This window comes from Rhinoderma darwinii, chromosome 11, assembly GCF_050947455.1.
Source record: "Rhinoderma darwinii isolate aRhiDar2 chromosome 11, aRhiDar2.hap1, whole genome shotgun sequence".
In the NCBI taxonomy this organism is placed as follows: Eukaryota; Metazoa; Chordata; class Amphibia; order Anura; family Rhinodermatidae; genus Rhinoderma; species Rhinoderma darwinii.
The window spans coordinates 101,328,327-101,344,354 of NC_134697.1; the positions used below are offsets into that span (position 1 = coordinate 101,328,327).

Below are 16,028 nucleotides of genomic sequence, written 5' to 3' on the forward strand. Positions count from 1 at the left end.
GGCTTGTACTGTAAGGAGGGACCATGCTGCCGCTGTTGGGGTGTCTAGTGCTGTATTTGGGGACTGTGGCTTGTAGTGTAAGGAGGGACCATCCTGCCGCTGTTGGGGTGTCTAGTGCTGTATTTGGCGACTGTGGCTTGTAGTGTAAGGAGGGACCATGCTGCTGGTGTTGGGGTGTCCAGTGCTGTATTTGGGGACTGTGGCTTGTAGTGTAAGGAGGGACTATGCTGTTGGGGTGTCCAGTGCTGTATTTGGGGACTGTGGCTTGTAGTGTAAGGAGGGACCATGCTGTTGGGGTGTCCAGTGCTGTATTTGGGGACTGTGGCTTGTAGTGTAAGGAGGGACCATGCTGTTGGGGTGTCTAGTGCTGTATTTGGGATGATGCTGTTTTTGGGGGCACTGCGGGTAGCACTTTTTTAGTGGAGCTTTGTGTGGTTTTCAGGGGGAGTGACTGGATAGCATTTTATAGGGGGAGTGACTGGATAGCATTATATAGGGGCAGTGACTGGATTGCATTATATAGGGAAAGTGCCTGGATATCATTATATAGGGGGAGTGACTGGATAGCATTATATAGGGGAAGTGACTGGATAGCATTATATAGGGGGAGTTACTGGATAGCATTATATAGGGGCAGTGACTGGATAGCATTATATAGGGGGAGTGACTGGATAGCATTATATAGGGGCAGTGACTGGATAGCATTATATAGGGGCAGTGACTGGATTGCATTATATAGGGAAAGTGCCTGGATATCATTATATAGGGGGAGTGACTGGATAGCATTATATAGGGGCAGTGACTGGATAGCATTATATAGGGGCAGTGACTGGATAGCATTATATAGGGGGAGTGACTGGATAGCATTATATAGGGGCAGTGACTGGATAGCATTATATAGGGGGAGTTACTGGATAGCATTATATAGGGGCAGTGACTGGATAGCATTATATAGGGGCAGTGACTGGATAGCATTATATAGGGGGAGTGACTGGATAGCATTATATAGGGGCAGTGACTGGATAGCATTATATAGGGGCAGTGACTGGATAGCATTATATAGGGGCAGTGACTGGATTACATTATATAGGGGGAGTGACTGGATAGCATTATATAGGGGCAGTGACTGGATAGCATTATATAGGGGCAGTGACTAAATAGCATTATATAGGGGGAGTTACTGGATAGCATTATATAGGGGCACTGACTGGATAGCATTATATAGGGGCAGCGACTGGATAGCATTATATAGGGGGAGCGACTGGATAGCATTATATAGGGGCAGTGACTGTATAGCATTATATAGGGGCAGTGACTGTATAGCATTATATAGGGGCAGTGACTGGATAGCATTATATAGGGGGAGTTACTGGATAGCATTATATAGGGGCAGTGACTGGATAGCATTATATAGGGGGAGTGACTGGATAGCATTATATAGGGGCAGTGACTCGATAGCATTATATAGGAGCAGTGACAGGATAGCATTATATAGGGGGAGTTACTGGATAGCATTATATAGGGGCAGTGACTGGTTAGCATTATATAGGGGGAGTTACTGGATAGCATTATATAGGGGCAGTGACGATAGCATTATATAGGGGCAGTGACTGGATAGCATTATATAGGGGGAGTGACTGGATAGCATTATATAGGGGGAGTTACTGATAGCATTATATAGGGGGAGTTACTGGATAGCATTATATAGGGGGAGTTACTGGATAGCATTATATAGGGGAAGTGACTGGATAGCATTATATAGGGGCAGTGACTGGATAGCATTATATAGGGGCAGTGACTGGATAGCATTATATAGGGGGAGTTACTGGATAGCATTATATAGGGGCAGTGACTGGATAGCATTATATAGGGGCAGTGACTGGATAGCATTATATAGGGGCAGTGACTGGATAGCATTATATAGGGGCAGTGACTGGATAGCATTATATAGGGGCAGTGACTGGATAGCATTATATAAGGGCAGTGACTGGATAGCATTATATAAGGGGAGTGACTGGATAGCATTATATAGGGGGAGTGACTGGATAGCATTATATAGGGGGAGTTACTGGATAGCATTATATAGGGGCAGTGACTGGATAGCATTATATAGGAGCAGTGACTGGATAGCATTATATAGGGGGAGTTACTGGATAGCATTATATAGGGGCAGTGACTGGATAGCATTATATAGGGGGAGTTACTGGATAGCATTATATAGGGGCAGTGACGATATCATTATATAGGGGCAGTGACTGGATAGCATTATATAGGGGGAGTGACTGGATAGCATTATATAGGGGGAGTTACTGATAGCATTATATAGGGGGAGTTACTGGATAGCATTATATAGGGGGAGTTACTGGATAGCATTATATAGGGGCAGTGACTGGATAGCATTATATAGGGGCAGTGACTGGATAGCATTATATAGGGGGAGTTACTGGATAGCATTATATAGGGGCAGTGACTGGATAGCATTATATAGGGGCAGTGACTGGATAGCATTATATAGGGGCAGTGACTGGATAGCATTATATAGGGGCAGTGACTGGATAGCATTATATAGGGGCAGTGACTGGATAGCATTATATAGGGGCAGTGACTGGATAGCATTATATAAGGGGAGTGACTGGATAGCATTATATAGGGGGAGTGACTGGATAGCATTATATAGGGGGAGTTACTGGATAGCATTATATAGGGGCAGTGACTGGATAGCATTATATAGGAGCAGTGACTGGATAGCATTATATAGGGGGAGTTACTGGATAGCATTATATAGGGGCAGTGACTGGATAGCATTATATAGGGGGAGTGACTGGATAGCATTATATAGGGGCAGTGACTGGATAGCATTATATAGGGGGAGTGACTGGATAGCATTATATAGGGGGAGTTACTGATAGCATTATATAGGGGGAGTTACTGGATAGCATTATATAGGGGGAGTTACTGGATAGCATTATATAGGGGCAGTGACTGGATAGCATTATATAGGGGCAGTGACTGGATAGCATTATATAGGGGCAGTGACTGGATAGCATTATATAGGGGGAGTTACTGGATAGCATTATATAGGGGCAGTGACTGGATAGCATTATATAGGGGCAGTGACTGGATAGCATTATATAGGGGCAGTGACTGGATAGCATTATATAGGGGCAGTGACTGGATAGCATTATATAGGGGCAGTGACTAAATAGCATTATATAGGGGGAGTTACTGATAGCATTATATAGGGGGAGTTACTGGATAGCATCATATAGGGGGAGTTACTGGATAGCATTATATAGGGGCAGTGACTGGATAGCATTATATAGGGGCAGTGACTGGATAGCATTATATAGGGGGAGTTACTGGATAGCATTATATAGGGGCAGTGACTGGATAGCATTATATAGGGGCAGTGACTGGATAGCATTATATAGGGACAGTGACTAAATAGCATTATATAGGGGGAGTTACTGGATAGCATTATATAGGGGCAGTGACTGGATAGCATTATATAGGGGCAGTGACTGGATAGCATTATATAGGGGCAGTGACTGGATAGCATTATATAGGGGGAGTTACTGGATAGCATTATATAGGGGCAGTGACTGGATAGCATTATATAGGGGCAGTGACTGGATAGCATTATATAGGGGCAGTGACTGGATAGCATTATATAGGGGCAGTGACTAAATAGCATTATATAGGGGGAGTTACTGGGTAGCATTATATAGGGGCACTGACTGGATAGCATTATATAGGGGCAGCGACTGGATAGCATTATATAGGGGGAGCGACTGGATAGCATTATATAGGTGGAGTGACTGGATAGCATTATATAGGGGCAGTGACTGGATAGCATTATATAGGGGCAGTGACTGGATAGCATTATATAGGGGCAGTGACTGGATAGCATTATATAGGGGGAGTGACTGGATAGCATTATATAGGGGCAGTGACTGGATAGCATTATATAGGGGCAGTGACTGGATAGCATTATATAGGGGGAGTTACTGGATAGCATTATATAGGGGCAGTGACTGGATAGCATTATATAGGGGGAGTGACTGGATAGCATTATATAGGGGGAGTTACTGATAGCATTATATAGGGGGAGTTACTGGATAGCATTATATAGGGGGAGTTACTGGATAGCATTATATAGGGGCAGTGACTGGATAGCATTGTACAGGGGCAGTGACTGGATAGCATTATATAAGGGGAGTGACTGGATAGCATTATATAGGGGGAGTGACTGGATAGCATTATATAGGGGGAGTTACTGGATAGCATTATATAGGGGCAGTGACTGGATAGCATTATATAGGAGCAGTGACTGGATAGCATTATATAGGGGGAGTGACTGGATAGCATTATATAGGGGCAGTGACTGGATAGCATTATATAGGGGGAGTTACTGGATAGCATTATATAGGGGCAGTGACGATAGCATTATATAGGGGCAGTGACTGGATAGCATTATATAGGGGGAGTGACTGGATAGCATTATATAGGGGGAGTTACTGATAGCATTATATGGGGGGAGTTACTGGATAGCATTATATAGGGGCAGTGACTGGATAGCATTATATAGGGGGAGTTACTGGATAGCATTATATAGGGGCAGTGACTGGATAGCATTATATAGGGGCAGTGACTGGATAGCATTATATAGGGGCAGTGACTGGATAGCATTATATAGGGGCAGTGACTGGATAGCATTATATAGGAGGAGTGACTGGATAGCATTATATAGGGGGAGCGACTGGATAGCATTATATAGGGGCAGTGACTGGATAGCATTATATAGGGGGAGCGACTGGATAGCATTATATAGGGGCAGTGACTGGATAGCATTATATAGGGGCAGTGACTGGATAGCATTATTTAAGGGCAGTGACTGGATAGCATTATATAGGGGGAGTGACTGGATAGCATTATATAGGGGCAGTGACTGGATAGCATTATATAGGGGGAGTGACTGGATAGCATTATATAGGGGTAGTGACTGGATAGCATTATATAGGGGGAGTGACTGGATAGCATTATATAGGGGGAGTGACTGGATAGCATTATATAGGGGGAGTGACTGGATAGCATTATATAGGGGGAGTGACTGGATAGCATTATATAGGGGGAGTGACTGGATAGCATTATATAGGGGGAGTGACTGGATAGCATTATATAGGGGGAGTTACTGGATAGCATTATATAGGGGGAGTTACTGGATAACATTATATAGGGGCAGTGACTGGATAGCATTATATAGGGGCAGTGACTGGATAGCATTATATAGGGGAAGTGACTGGATAGCATTATATAGGGGCAGTGACTGGATAGCATTATATAGGGGCAGTGACTGGATAGCATTATATAGGGGCAGCGACTGGATAGCATTATATAGGGGCAGCGACTGGATAGCATTATATAGGGGCAGCGACTGGATAGCATTATATAGGGGCAGCGACTGGATAGCATTATATAGGGGCAGCGACTGGATAGCATTATATAGGGGCAGCGACTGGATAGCATTATATAGGGGCAGCGACTGGATAGCATTATATAGGGGCAGCGACTGGATAGCATTATATAGGGGCAGCGACTGGATAGCATTATATAGGGGCAGCGACTGGATAGCATTATATAGGGGGAGCGACTGGATAGCATTATATAGGGGGAGTGACTGGATAGCATTATATAGGGGGAGTTACTGGATAGCATTATATAGGGGCAGTGACTGGATAGCATTATGTAGGAGGAGTGACTGGATAGCATTATATAGGGGCAGTGACTGGATAGCATTATATAGGGGCAGTGACTGGATAGCATTATATAGGGGGAGTGACTGGATAGCATTATATAGGGGCAGTGACTGGATAGCATTATATAGGAGGAGTGACTGGATAGCATTATATAGGGGGAGTGACTGGATAGCATTATATAGGGGGAGTGACTGGATAGCATTATATAGGGGCAGTGACTGGATAGCATTATATAGGGGGAGTGACTGGATAGCATTATATAGGGGCAGTGACTGGATAGCATTATATAGGGGGAGTGACTGGATAGCATTATATAGGGGCAGTGACTGGATAGCATTATATAGGGGCAGTGACTGGATAGCATTATATAGGGGCAGTGACTGGATAGCATTATATAGGGGAGTGACTGGATAGCATTATATAGGGGGAGTGACTGGATAGCATTATATAGGGGGAGTTACTGGATAGCATTATATAGGGGCACTGACTGGATAACATTATATAGGGGCAGTGACTGGATAGCATTATATAGGGGGAGTGACTGGATAGCATTATATAGGGGCACTGACTGGATAGCATTATATAGGGGCACTGACTGGATAGCATTATATAGGGGGAGTGACTGGATAGCATTATATAGGGGGAGTGACTGGATAGCATTATATAGGGGCACTGACTGGATAGCATTATATAGGGGGAGTGACTGGATAGCATTATATAGGGGCACTGACTGGATAGCATTATATAGGGGCAGTGACTGGATAGCATTATATAGGGGCAGTGACTAAATAGCATTATATAGGGGGAGTTACTGGATAGCATTATATAGGGGCAGTGACTAAATAGCATTATATAGGGGGAGTGACTGGATAGCATTATATAGGGGGAGTGACTGGATAGCATTATATAGGGGGAGTGACTGGATAGCATTATATAGGGGCACTGACTGGATAGCATTATATAGGGGGAGTGACTGGATAGCATTATATAGGGGGAGTGACTGGATAGCATTATGTAGGGGGAGTGACTGGATAGCATTATATAGGGGCACTGACTGGATAGCATTATATAGGGGGAGTGACTGGATAGCATTATATAGGGGCACTGACTGGATAACATTATATAGGGGGAGTGACTGGATAGCATTATATAGGGGCACTGACTGGATAGCATTATATAGGGGCAGTGACTGGATAGCATTATATAGGGGCAGTGACTAAATAGCACTATATAGGGGGAGTTACTGGATAGCATTATATAGGGGCAGTGACTAAATAGCATTATATAGGGGGAGTGACTGGATAGCATTATATAGGGGGAGTGACTGGATAGCATTATATAGGGGGAGTGACTGGATAGCATTATATAGGGGCACTGACTGGATAGCATTATATAGGGGGAGTGACTGGATAGCATTATGTAGGGGGAGTGACTGGATAGCATTATATAGGGGTACTGACTGACACTGTATGGCAGTATATATATATATATATATTGTTTACTCCTCTCTCTTTTTCAGGCACAATGTCGGGTACTGGTAGTAAGAGATGTGCCGGGGACGCGGGCCCCTCCGGACCCCCTGAAAAGAAGGCGGCCGTGGAGGACTCCGGGACCACAGTGGAGACTATAAAGCTTGGGGGGGTCTCCTCTACGGTAATACGGCCCGTTTTGTTTGGTGGGGTTTTTTTCTTGTAACTCCTCCCCTTGACGATGAAGCTGTTTCGGGCTGTGATGACCTTTGATGACATATTTTTGTAAATATAAAGTTTGTGTTTTCTACATGTTTTATGTTGTATCGTATCAGCACGGCCGTGACCCCGATCCATCCGCTTCTGTGTGACCCCGATCCATCCGCTCCTGTGTGACCCCGATCCATCCGCTCCTGTGTGACCCCGATCCATCCGCTCCTGTGTGACCCCGATCCATCCGCTCCTGTGTGACCCCAATCCATCCGCTCCTGTGTGACCCCGATCCATCCGCTCCTGTGTGACCCCAATCCATCCGTTCCTGTGTGACACCAATCCATCCGCTCCTGTGTGACCCCAATCCATCCGCTCCTGTGTGACCCCGATCCATCCGCTCCTGTGTGACCCCGATCCATCCGCTCCTGTGTGACCCCGATCCATCCGCTCCTGTGTGACACCAATCCATCCGCTCCTGTGTGACCCCGATCAATCCACTCCTGTGTGACCCCAATCCATCCGCTCCTGTGTGACCCCAATCTATCCGCTCCTGTGTTACCCCGATCCATCCGCTCCTGTGTGACCCCGATCCATCCGCTCCTGTGTGACCCCGATCCATCCGCTCCTGTGTGGCCCCGATCCATCCGCTCCTGTGTGACCCCGATCCATCCGCTCCTGTGTGACCCCGATCCATCCGCTCCTGTGTGGCCCCGATCCATCCGCTCCATCCACGCACACAATCAAAAGCTTCACGGGAAATCCCCTCCTGATTTTCAGACGTTTTTTATTTAAAGTCGCTTTTCCGGCCGTTTTTGGAGTTTTTTTCCATAGAGTCAATGAAAAGCGGCTCAAGGAGTGACCTGCACTTTTTCGCTTAGGTTTTTTTACGCGTCGTTTTTCCCATTGAAATGAATGGGCAGATGTTTCTAGGCGTTCTGCTTCTGATTTTTGGGACGTTTACGGCACGAAAAACGGCTGAAAACACTCCGTGTGAACAAACCCGAATATCGACCGCATCGAAGTTGATCAAAGGAACGAAGTTCTGAATAGACCTGGAGTAGAAAATTATTAGTAGGCAAAAAACAGAAATGACATAAAAAGCGGCAAAAATTTTCAGAGCCTTAAAGAGGCTCTGTCACCAGATTCTCTAACCCCTATCTGCTATTGCCTGTGATCGGCGCTGCAATGTAGATTATAGTAACGTTTTTATTTTTAAAAAACGAGCATTTTTGGCCAAGTTATGACCATTTTTGTAGTTATGCAAATGAGGCTTGCAAAAGTCCAAGTGGGCGTGTATTATGTGCGTACATCGGGGCGTGTATTATGTGCGTACATCGGGGCGTGTATTATGTGCGTACATCGGGGCGTGTATTATGTGTTACATCGGGGCGTGTATTATGTGCGTACATCTGGGCGTGTATTATGTGTGTACATCGGGGCGTGTATTATGTGCGTACATCGGGGCGTGTATTATGTGCGTACATCGGGGCGTGTATTATGTGCGTACATCGGGGCGTGTATTATGTGCGTACATCGGGGCGTGTATTATGTGCGTACATCGGGGCGTGTATTATGTGCGTACATCGGGGCGTGTATTATGTGCGTACATCGGGGCGTGTATTATGTGCGTACATCGGGGCGTGTATTATGTGCGTACATCGGGGCGTGTATTATGTGTGTACATCGGGGCGTGTATTATGTGCGTACATCGGGGCGTGTATTATGTGCGTACATCGGGGCGTGTATTATGTGCGTACATCGGGGCGTGTATTATGTGCGTACATCGGGGCGTGTATTATGTGCGTACATCGGGGCGTGTATTATGTGCGTACATCGGGGCGTGTATTATGTGCGTACATCGGGGCGTGTATTATGTGCGTACATCGGGGCGTGTATTATGTGCGTACATCGGGGCGTGTATTATGTGCGTACATCGGGGCGTGTATTATGTGTGTACATCGGGGCGTGTATTATGTGCGTACATCGGGGCGTGTATTATGTGCGTACATCGGGGCGTGTATTATGTGCGTACATCGGGGCGTTTTTACTACTTTTACTAGCTGGGCGTTCTGATGAGAAGTATCATCCACTTCTCTTCACAACGCCCAGCTTCTGGCAGTGCAGATCTGTGACGTCACTCACAGGTCCTGCATCGTGTCAGACGAGCGAGGACACATCGGCACCAGAGGCTACAGATGATTCTGCAGCAGCATCGGCGTTTGCAGGTAAGTAGCTACATCGATTTACCTGTAAACGCCGATGCTGCTGCAGAATCATCTGTAGCCTCTGGTGCCGATGTGTCCTCGCTCGTCTGACACGATGCAGGACCTGTGAGTGACGTCACAGCGTGATCTGCCAGAAGCTGGGCGTTCTGAAGAGAAGTGGATGATACTTCTCATCAGAACGCCCAGCTAGTAAAAGTAGTAAACACGCCCCGATGTACGCACATAATACACGCCCCGATGTACGCACATAATACACGCCCTTGCTGGAATCTCACAGAAAAGATTCAGAAGTGTCAGGATTGTGAGTACACGTCACGTCCAGGCTGGAGGTCATGTGTATTCATTATCAGGACACTGTGTATGTGGCTGCACATCGTTCTAGTAAGAACACTATGTGCTGTGTAAATGAATGGAGAGGATTGCATGATGCTGATTGGTCAGCGTCATACACTTCTCTCCACAACGCCCAGCTAGTAAAACAAGTAAACACGCCCAGTTACAAACACGAGACCCGCCCAGTTACAAACACGAGACCCGCCCAGTTACAAACACGAGACCCGCCCAGTTACAAACACGAGACACGCCCAGTTACAAACACACGACACGCCCAGTCACAAACACACGACACGCCCAGTCACAAACACAAGACACGCCCAGTCACAAACACAAGACACGCCCAGTCACAAACACAAGACCCGCCCAGTCACAAACACAAGACCCGCCCAGTCACAAACACAAGACCCGCCCAGTCACAAACACAAGACCCGCCCAGTCACAAACACAAGACCCGCCCAGTCACAAACACAAGACCCGCCCAGTCACAAACACAAAAAAGTCCCCCCGACATTTTGCATGGCTTTATGGGGGTTTGTTTCTTCCCGGATGTCTTGAACTTTTCATTGGTACGTTTTTGGGTTACTTACAACTTTTTGAACAGTTTGGATTTTGTTTTCTGAGAGGTGGAGCGAACAAAAAACTCAAATTCTGCCAATGTTTTTTACAATTTATAGTTTTTTTAATGGCGTTCAATATGCCGGATAAATAACGAGATCATTCTGTGGTCCGGGTTGTTTGTAGTCCGGGTTGTTTATAGTCCGGGTTGTTTGTGGTCCGGGTTGTTTATAGTCCGGGTTGTTTATAGTCCGGGTTGTTTATAGTCCGGGTTGTTTATAGTCCGGGTTGTTTATAGTCCGGGTTGTTTGTAGTCCGGGTTGTTTGTAGTCCGGGTTGTTTGTGGTCCGGGTTGTTTGTAGTCCGGGTTGTTTGTAGTCCGGGTTGTTTGTGGTCCGGGTTGTTTGTGGTCCGGGTTGTTTGTGGTCCGGGTTGTTTGTGGTCCGGGTTGTTTGTAGTCCGGGTTGTTTGTGGTCCGGGTTGTTTGTAGTCCGGGTTGTTTGTGGTCCGGGTTGTTGGTTGTTTGTAGTCCGGGTTGTTTATAGTCCGGGTTGTTTGTAGTCCGGGTTGTTTGTGGTCCGGGTTGTTTGTAGTCCGGGTTGTTTGTAGTCCGGGTTGTTTGTGGTCCGGGTTGTTTGTGGTCCGGGTTGTTTGTGGTCCGGGTTGTTTATGGTCCGGGTTGTTTGTGGTCCGGGTTGTTTGTGGTCCGGGTTGTTTGTGGTCCGGGTTGTTGGTTGTTGGTTGTTTGTAGTCCGGGTTGTTTATAGTCCGGGTTGTTTGTAGTCCGGGTTGTTTGTGGTCCGGGTTGTTTGTGGTCCGGGTTGTTTGTGGTCCGGGTTGTTTGTAGTCCGGGTTGTTTGTGGTCCGGGTTGTTTGTGGTCCGGGTTGTTTGTGGTCCGGGTTGTTTATGGTCCGGGTTGTTTGTGGTCCGGGTTGTTTGTGGTCCGGGTTGTTTGTGGTCCGGGTTGTTGGTTGTTGGTTGTTTGTAGTCCGGGTTGTTTATAGTCCGGGTTGTTTGTAGTCCGGGTTGTTTGTGGTCCGGGTTGTTTGTGGTCCGGGTTGTTTGTGGTCCGGGTTGTTTGTGGTCCGGGTTGTTTGTGGTCCGGGTTGTTTGTGGTCCGGGTTGTTTGTGGTCCGGGTTGTTTGTGGTTCGGGTTGTTTATGGTCCGGGTTGTTTATGGTCCGGGTTGTTTGTGGTCCGGGTTGTTTGTGGTCCGGGTTGTTTGTGGTCCGGGTTGTTTGTGGTCCGGGTTGTTTGTGGTCCGGGTTGTTTGTGGTCCGGGTTGTTGGTTGTTGGTTGTTTGTAGTCCGGGTTGTTTGTGGTCCGGGTTGTTTGTGGTCCGGGTTGTTTGTGGTCCGGGTTGTTTGTGGTCCGGGTTGTTTGTGGTCCGGGTTGTTTGTGGTCCGGGTTGTTTGTGGTCCGGGTTGTTTGTGGTCCGGGTTGTTTGTGGTCCGGGTTGTTTGTGGTCCGGGTTGTTTGTAGTGCGGGTTGTTTGTGGTCCGGGTTGTTTGTGGTCCGGGTTGTTTGTGGTCCGGGTTGTTTGTGGTCCGGGTTGTTTGTGGTCCGGGTTGTTTGTGGTCCGGGTTGTTTGTGGTCCGGGTTGTTTGTGGTCCGGGTTGTTTGTGGTCCGGGTTGTTTGTGGTCCGGGTTGTTTGTGGTCCGGGTTGTTTGTGGTCCGGGTTGTTTGTGGTCCGGGTGGTTTGTGGTCCGGGTTGTTTGTGGTCCGGGTTGTTTGTGGTCCGGGTTGTTTGTGGTCCGGGTTGTCTGTGGTCCGGGTTGTCTGTGGTCCGGGTTGTCTGTGGTCCGGGTTGTCTGTGGTCCGGGTTGTCTGTGGTCCGGGTTGTCTATAGTCCGGGTTGTTTATAGTCCGGGTTGTAATTATTTTTTTTTCCCTTTTTTTTTAGTTTTGGGTGGTCCAGGATTAAAAAAACATGTGTGTTTTCTTCCCACAACCGTAGAACACCAGGTTGTGTGTGGTAAAGCGCTCAGTCCCATTCACTTCCAATGTAGCTGAGCTGCAATACCAGACACAACCTATGGACAGGTGTGGCGCTGTCTTTAGAAGAAAGCATCCATGTTTTTTTAATCCTCGACAACCCCCTTATTTGGACTGCCTTTTCTTGTAGGAGGAGCAGGACTTGCGCACCCTGCAGGTGAAGAACAAGAAGCTGGCTGGCATGCTGGACCAGAGGCAGTCCATAGAAGATGAGCTACGGGACCGCATCGAGACCCTGGAGAAACGTCAAGCCACAGATGATGCATCTCTTCTTATTATTAATCGTTATTGGAGTCAGGTCTGTTTTGAGGCTCAGCTCAGGCCAGAGTATATTTTTCCCACTTTAGGTGGCCATGTATATGGCGGGTTTTATGGGCAATTTAGACCCTGTGATCCGCAAAAGATTTGTGACAATGAATATAGAATGAGTGTAAGCCGTGAATCTGTCTGAACATATGAGACCAGTGTTTGACCTTCCACATCCACTCTTAAAGGGGTTGTCTTGTATCCACAATGTCTTTCCATGTGTCCTACTAGGGCATGTGACTGTCCTAGAGAAGGTTCTCCGCTCAGGACTGCCCTGTATGAGTCAGAGCAGAGGGCCGTCAGCCAGCAGAAGCTCTGGCGGACCGTCCACGTAGTACAGGCACAGCCATCTGTATTATTAGCTGCATGTAATGCTACAACTCACCTGTAGTGGCCGCTGCAGAGAAAATGAGCAGCCGATCAGTGATCGAGCATTACCATGTACTCAACTTTACTCTCCACCATTTCAGTTTGATGAAAATATTCGCATTTTTCTCGGCCGCTACGACCTGGACCAGGATTTGGGGGAATTTCTTAGCGAACGTAACGCGTTGGTAATTCCAGAACCTGAGCCGGACTCTGACAGTAATTCAGAGCGCAAGGACAGCGAAAGAGGTGAGAGAAGTGGTGTATTGTCTGTTGTGGTGGGCCGGGTGAGCATGGCTGACATGTTGGACCACTCTTAGTGTTGACACGAATGTTTAACCCTTCAAGGACCGGGCCAGTTTTAGCCTTGAGGACCAGGACCGTTTTTTTCTTTAGTTTTTGAATTTTCCGTTTTAAGTTCCGATTATGGCAACTTTTATTTTTGCATCGCAGCTTTATGCGTCTTTTTGTTGGAGGAGTTGCTGTTTATGTTGGCGCCATTTGTTGGTACTTTTACATTAGCATTTAATTTATATATATTTTTTTATTTTAGCAAAATGCAGAAAATCAGCGATTCCGTTGCATCTTTTATCTATAGGGAACCTGTCGGCAGTTGTGAGGCCGGTGATATAGGGCGGGGGCTTTTTAAACTTACATTTCTATCTCTGTCATGCAAGTTACATGACCGAAAAATCTGTCTGATTCCCCCGGTAGCAAGTTCTGGTCTAGTAGCCAATCAGGGGGCTGCTAGAGCCGTTACTCAGAGTAGGGGGGCGGGGTGTGCAGGGGCACGTGATCATCAGGTACCGCCTCCTCAGTGGTGATCGGAGCGCCAGGAGACTTCGTCAGGTTTGAATGCCCTCCCCCTCTCCTATATCGCCCTGTCAGCAGTATTAAGGCCTGAAGACTGCTGGCAAGTATGCGCTAAGTGTGCCCTAACAACCGGGAATACGTCCGCTCGGGGGCACCCTCAGTCTCTCCTTTTCAATGCCGTGATGAGCGTTGCTGGTATCATACAAAGGGTCACACGGTGAACATGTGAGATTGTTGTGATGGCCGCCGTAGCTCTGTATTACAGCGGTCACCTCGCTCCTGATCGCACAGGTACACTAGCAGTCATTGGTCAGCGAGGGGTAAATGACTAGTGAGCACTGTATGTATGGAGAATACCTCTATAACATGAAGCATCAGCCATTCCTCGAGGCAATGTGATATAGAGCCATCAGGACCGTATGTCTGGCTATGCTGCAGAATGTGGTCCGGGTCTAGTCAGGACGTGGATCTTTACGGTCATCTTCTCTTGTAGGGGACGGGATGACCGAGTCCTTCTCTTTCTTGGGCATTCTGGCCAGCAGCAGCAGTGAAGAGATCGAGTCTCAGCTACAAGAGCGCGTGGAGTCATCCCGCCGAGCTGTCGCCCGCATAGTGCTGGTCTACGATCGTCTACATGCTCGGCTGGACCAGGTGTCGGCCAAACTCAACAGCAATGGTAAGACATTCATCCTAGGCACGTCGTGACGTGTCGGGTGGCCATTATTTAGCGTCCGCTCTTTTTCTATCCGTAGACCCGTCGCAGATGGAGGAGGCAGTCAAAGAGCTGAGCTCTATGCTGAATAATGAGAACATGCGCCTGCAGCAGCTGTGCAAGAGGCTGCAGGAGAAGCAGCAGAGCATGACGCAAGAGGTTTGCCGCAATTCCCGTCTCTTACACTTATGTCCAATCTTTAACACCTCCGGGACCTGAACTTTGATGGCTTATCCCTCTGGGACCCCTGACGATCAGCACAATAAAGGGTTACGAGTGCCACGTCCCATTCATACCGGCGACTACAGCTGGTCACATTCACTTGACCCATTGAGTTGGAGTAGCAGTCACAGCCACTCGTACGTATGAGCCGGTGTAAACAATGAAGCGCTGCCCCCCTACATTGTGCTGATGGGCTGGGGTCCTGGAGGTCGGGCCCCCATAAATCAAACATTGATGGCCTAGACATTAATTTCTTAGTGAATCTTTAGCCACCACTAGGGGGAGCTTTTACTGCATACTGTTCATATTAGGGATAGACTATGCATCGAAACTTTGATACTGTTTCGATACCGTACACCCTCAAACAGGTCGATACCGTTATTTCATGTATTTCGACACTAAGCTGGGGCCGCACGGCTTAGAATTGTAATACATGTATGTATGAGAGCGGGGCTGCGGCTGCACAGCTTAGCATTGTAATACATGAATGTATGAGAGCGGGGCTGCGGCCGCACAGCTTAGCATTGTAATACATGAATGTATGAGAGCGGGGCTGCGGCCGAACAGCTTATCATTGTAATACATGAATGTATGAGAGCGGGGCTACGGCCGCACAGCTTAGCATTGTAATACATGAATGTATGAGAGCGGGGCTGCGGCCGCACAGCTTAGCATTGTAATACATGAATGTATGAGAGCGGGGCTGCGGCCGCACAGCTTATCATTGTAATACATGAATGTATGAGAGCGGGGCTACGGCCGCACAGCTTAGCATTGTAATACATGAATGTATGAGAGCGGGGCTGCGGCCGCACAGCTTAGCATTGTAACACATGAATGTATGAGAGCGGGGCTGAGGCCGCACAGCTTAGCATTGTAACACATGAATGTATGAGAGCGGGGCTGAGGCCGCACAGCTTAGCATTGTAACACATGAATGTATGAGAGCGGGGCTGCGGCTGCACAGCTTAGCATTGTAATACATGAATGTATGAGAGCGGGGCTGCGGCCGCACAGCTTAGCATTGTAATACATGAATGTATGAGAGCGGGGCTGCG

The 16,028-nt window shown here is 47.5% G+C and overlaps 2 protein-coding genes across 4 annotated transcripts in view; one reads left to right on the forward strand and one right to left on the reverse strand.

Annotated features, from left to right (window-relative positions):
- ALDOB (aldolase, fructose-bisphosphate B) overlaps positions 1 to 16,028 on the reverse strand; it is a 146,273-nt gene that overhangs the window by 111,675 nt on the left and 18,570 nt on the right. The gene's annotated exons all lie outside the window — the stretch shown is intronic.
- Positions 1 to 16,028, forward strand: part of RNF20 (ring finger protein 20) — a 122,599-nt gene that overhangs the window by 66,184 nt on the left and 40,387 nt on the right. For all 3 annotated transcript variants that reach the window (XM_075842286.1, XM_075842287.1, XM_075842285.1), the window contains exons 2-6: positions 7,276 to 7,409; positions 12,682 to 12,849; positions 13,328 to 13,472; positions 14,530 to 14,712; positions 14,789 to 14,907. In XM_075842286.1, coding sequence (XP_075698401.1) covers positions 7,281 to 7,409; positions 12,682 to 12,849; positions 13,328 to 13,472; positions 14,530 to 14,712; positions 14,789 to 14,907 — 744 coding nt within the window. In that variant the 5' untranslated portion in view covers positions 7,276 to 7,280. The remainder of the gene's footprint in view (positions 1 to 7,275; positions 7,410 to 12,681; positions 12,850 to 13,327; positions 13,473 to 14,529; positions 14,713 to 14,788; positions 14,908 to 16,028) is intronic.